Source organism: Limulus polyphemus, unplaced genomic scaffold (genome assembly GCF_000517525.1).
Source record: "Limulus polyphemus unplaced genomic scaffold, Limulus_polyphemus-2.1.2 Scaffold3394, whole genome shotgun sequence".
NCBI classification, from domain to species: domain Eukaryota; kingdom Metazoa; phylum Arthropoda; class Merostomata; order Xiphosura; family Limulidae; genus Limulus; species Limulus polyphemus.
The window spans coordinates 91310-96263 of record NW_013669004.1 but is presented as its reverse complement, the minus strand read 5'-3'; the positions used below and the strand labels follow the sequence as shown (position 1 = coordinate 96263).

Below are 4954 nucleotides of genomic sequence, written 5' to 3'. Positions count from 1 at the left end.
TATATATATATATATTAATAAATTATATATAAGTAATAAAGTAATTTAAATTCTCTTTTAGCATAAAGTATTACAACCCATCTAGGTAGTGAAAAATGTTTTTACACTGTTCATACACTTGACCTTTACCTATATCCTGTCATCTGCTGAAACCATTTTCTTTACATTTAATCCTTGTGTCTTTTGTCTTTGTAATGATGTATATAAACCTTGTGTTACCTACTTACTGAATCATACCCATAAAAGAAAGACCAATGTTCTATTAAAAGATGTAGTTTGTTCCACCATACATAAAATTGTTCTCTATGCTTATGAAACCTTGTTTGCCTATTATTAACAGCCTGATAACCTGGTAAGTAAGAAATACATTTGGTCTAGTTGCTGATGTGGTACACTAGTCCAAAAGGGTCTAGTGACTTTATATTGACTGTAAAAGGTTTGTAAATGTTTCATAGTAAAACATTGATATTAATTTCTCAAACCTATCATCTCAAATTGTTTATTTCCAAGAGCAGAAAAGGAAATAACAGCTAATCAGAAAAATTCCTTTCTCTTCCAAATGTTGCTCACTTTTTTGTTTTCTTATTATTTAAATTCTGCATTATGGCATTATGAGTAGCAAAGTATACAGTACCTGTAATATATGGTGTTTGGGGTGGGTGTTATTCATTAAGCTAATATCAAGCCTAGTTACACCAGCGTATAGTAGCAGTGTCATGGTTTGGTACTTATAATGTGTGATGCTAGTTTATACTAATCTAGAGTTTTGTATATCTATCAATGCTTATTCCAGTCCACAAATACTACAGCCACCTCCATCACTTATGTCACATTCCTGTATGAAAATGGAATTGGATTTTGTTCCAAATTACAGTATGCCTTTTATATGACTGCAAGGTGAAGGGTAACATATGTAACATATTGGAACTGTTGGATGTGTTCTTGATACTGTTGCTGATGAGCTGTCGTGAGCCTTGTTGTAAGTGGAATGCAATTTATTAGAGATATGGTAAATTGTCTGACCTTTCTAATCTTGTACAATGCCACAACTTTCATTTGTAGTGATTCAAACTCATAGCACGTACCTTACAAATGTTAGAGCCATCAGGTGATTATCAGCTAATTTATTATTATTGATGTGTCTGAGCAACTGATTTTTACACATGTTCATAGTCTGCTAATGATAGCTTTGTGCACTAGTTGTCAGTTTACAACATATAATTGGCTGGCTTACATTTATCCAGTAGTACTACACATGTGTGAATAATCCAGATGTTTTCTTTGAAGTCTGTTTGGTTCATGAAGTATTTGGAACACTCACTTCAAGCTGACAATTCAGTAATCAGTCATTTGTATTTCAGTTTACTGATCATCATATGCCTAATTTGTGTAATAATAAATGAAAATGGACAACTGACATTGATAATGATTTCAATTATACTTTAGTTAGTACAGTTTATTATTGTGTAGTGAAATATCTGTGGAAGACTATTGTTATGACAGCGGAAGTCACGAGACGCTGGGAGCAGGCATACTGGAGTTTCTAGAAGGATCATGACTTATCGAGAAACCCCACGAATGATCATGAATTTCCCAGTGCGTTCAGGATGCCCCCCTTTTTAGTATATAAGCCTGGCAGATAAAGCTTGCAAGATGATTGATTGAAGAGATATAGATAGATATGCAGATAGATTGAAGATATAGATAATTGAGTCAAGCGAACAGTAGGCACCATAAGTAAAGTGCGTAAACCACTGTGATTTATAGTGTGTGTTATAAAGGTTGTTAAGTTTAACGTACTGATCAGAAATACTGTGTATTACAAAGTTGTATCAAGGGAAAAATAAACTGGTTTAATTAAGAAAGGACTTGTATCGCAGAAGTTCCTCAGAAATAATTTATACCGGAAATTAACAAATGAGCAGATACATAACACTATATTAACTTCATTTAGTCAGGTTACAACGTTCTCCACAGTTATTTGGAATGAATCCTTGGTTGTGGACAGAAGAATATACATTTCAAATCTGTTGTATGAAGGTTTTATTTAAGTATAAGTTTAGGTGTGAACTAAAGCAACATAACTATATACAAAGTAAATGATGATAAAGTAATATATAAGTTTTTATATAGCTTGTAGTAATGGATAAAGTATGAAATTAAATATTTATATACAGGTACCCCAGCAGAAATTCATCTAGCACTACAGTTAATTAGGAATAGATTCCTGTCAAATCAGTTCTCTTCCTTGACTTTAGCCCAAGTGAACATTCCTCTCATGTATAGTATTCCAGTGCCACATACTTTACAGGTGAGATAGAAGTATTAACACTTGTGATTTTATTAACCAGTACTAAGTTTTGTATATCCAGATTCAGTTAATGAAATACTAGAACTCTAAGTACATGTAGCTTAAATTGTGATTAATTCACCAAAGTCCTTACAGCATAGGATAATTAAAAGAAATTCTATCATAAGATTTAGTTGTAAGTATAGTTTCATATTATAAATATATTGTAAAATCAGTATATGATATTGTTTTACAGCTTATTTAATGTGATAACCACTTCTTTTTGTTAAGCTTAGTAATTTGTAGAATTTTCATTACATATTTTTTCTGAGCAAAGACATAAATGCAAAAATAATTATCTTAAGATGTTAACCTGCTTCTTAAACATTCTTGAGTGTAGTAACCTTTCAGCAGTTAATCAAAAAGTTAATTTTTTTTCAGGCAGTGAAGAAAGAAATTGTTAGCCTTAATGGACATAAATAGTGTGTACAAGCTACTGTGTTTAGAGAAAAAGTGTGTAAAGATAGTTTTGTATAATTATGTAATGTAGCAATTATGCACATAAAGTATAGGCTTCATTAAACATAGAGTGCTGTTGTTACTGTTGGATCTCTTTGTAGGAGAATGAATCTATTTAAAATCTTATATGAAGTAAAAAGTGTGATCTTCTGTAGCTATTTGTGTCTATTGTTTTTATAGTTAACTATTTACTAAGGCTGACTTTGACATTAGATTTGTGACCCTTGATTGCTTAATTCAATTTTGTGTTTTAGGCTAAAAAATAACATCACAGAAACTATGATTGCTTTTTTGTTTTTATTATATTCCATGTTCTTGTCTATGAGTGACTGAAGATTTATTTGCCTAGTTTTCCATATTCCTGTGTATAATAATTCTTTTTTTCAGTTTAATAACTAAAGCGGTGTTCCATAGTTTTAATTTTGGTGACTTAAGGTTATTAACAGAACTAAGTATTGAAGAATAATAAGGAAGCATTATAAGTTTTATAGTATGATAAAACCTCTCTTAACTAATCCAGTATTTCTTTGTGTTGAAAGATTTTGCTCAATGTACCTTGAATGTGTACTGCATGTATAATGTGCTAAATCCTTACAATTTTTATGGTTACAGCACTTTATGCACCTTTGTTTTTCTAATTAGTATGAATCACAATGTCACTGATAATTTTCTTAGAAAATAGCAAGCAATATCGAGAAAAAATTAAACGTGAACAAGCAGAATAGCCAATTCTCATATATAAATATATAGCCATGAGAATTACAAAGATTATTAAACACATGAAAAACTGTATAGGTCATTGCTTTCTTTATCTTTTAAAAATATCTGCAAAATCTTATTTTTGTTAAGTCTCCATGAAATGGTACTGTATCTTTAGTTCTTTATTTAGATATGAAGTATTTTGGGTCACTTTACAAAAAAATAAACCAAATTAGTTTTAGATATTGGTATTGTTTATGAACATTTTGATAAATCCAAATTTCAAGGTTAAAGCTATTCTGGTCAAGTGTATATATTGTACTTAAGCATCATGTTTAAATAATTCTTTTTAGACTAATACTTTGAAATGATAAAAACAGTCAAAATTCCTTGTGGTTTGTCCACTATTAACCCTTTCCACACAGGTCAAAGGCCAGTGTTTGTTGACTTGCATTAAAAATTTTATTGAACTACTATTTTATGAATTTATGTCAATAAGTTCGGAATCAAACTGTAGATTATAATTCAAATTTTAGTATTATATACTATTTCTTAATTTAAAAGTAAATATTAAAAAACGCACCTAAACATCGATTTTTGTGTGTCACATGGTACTTTGAATGCAGCACTGGTTTTTCATTACATGTTTGTGATGTCAAAATACAAATTCTGTAGTTTTGTACAAATTAGGAACTCAAATTACTGATATTGACAAGCTAGAATATAAAATAAGAACCTCCTGTCTTTTCTATTTGCTGAGATATTGTTCATGTACTGAATAAAATGCTCTCAGCTCTTTCCATTTTTGGAAATGGTCCTTTACATATATACATAGTTCTATGTATGACATGTGAATAACTAATTGAAAGCTCAGAATGTCCCCTAGTGGCTTTCTCAGCCATTTTAATGTTTTAGGATGTCATCTTGTTCTTTCGAACCAAGATTTCAAAGAGATAGGTTGTGTAGTTAGTCTGCTCGAAATTTCATATTTTTTTAGACAGAAATACAGCTTAGTTACTAAACTTGATAAATTTTAGTGGAATTCTATGGTATCAATATAGTAATTCATGATTTTTCGTTTCACATCCTCCACGTGGTAAATTTCTTAAGGCTTAGCAAACTATGACAAGCAGCAACTGATTATAAAGGTTGTAACTAGAAGAGATAATTGTTCCCTTTACTTCTTTTCTTACTTTCTATGTTTTAAAAAAGTAAGTTTAAGAAGTTATTTGTAAATACTAATAATGTATGTACATATAATAACTGAAATGTGACTATTTTAGAAAATACTAATCCATTAACACACAACCAAGACAGGTCACTTTGTAGAGACTAAATGTCAATTTTATATTATTGGATATCGTAACATGAGTGCACATGTGCCACATCATTGTAACTTCTGTATTGTTAGTCAGGCACAGCTGAAAGGTCAATATAATAAATATA

General features: G+C 30.3%; 1 protein-coding gene across 1 annotated transcript in view; it reads left to right on the top strand.

Annotated features, from left to right (window-relative positions):
• LOC111088239 overlaps positions 1-4954 on the top strand; it is a 51104-nt gene that overhangs the window by 30962 nt on the left and 15188 nt on the right. Inside the window, exon 4 of the mRNA XM_022397755.1 lies at positions 2178-2311. Within this exon, the coding sequence (XP_022253463.1) occupies positions 2178-2311 (134 nt within the window). The remainder of the gene's footprint in view (positions 1-2177; positions 2312-4954) is intronic.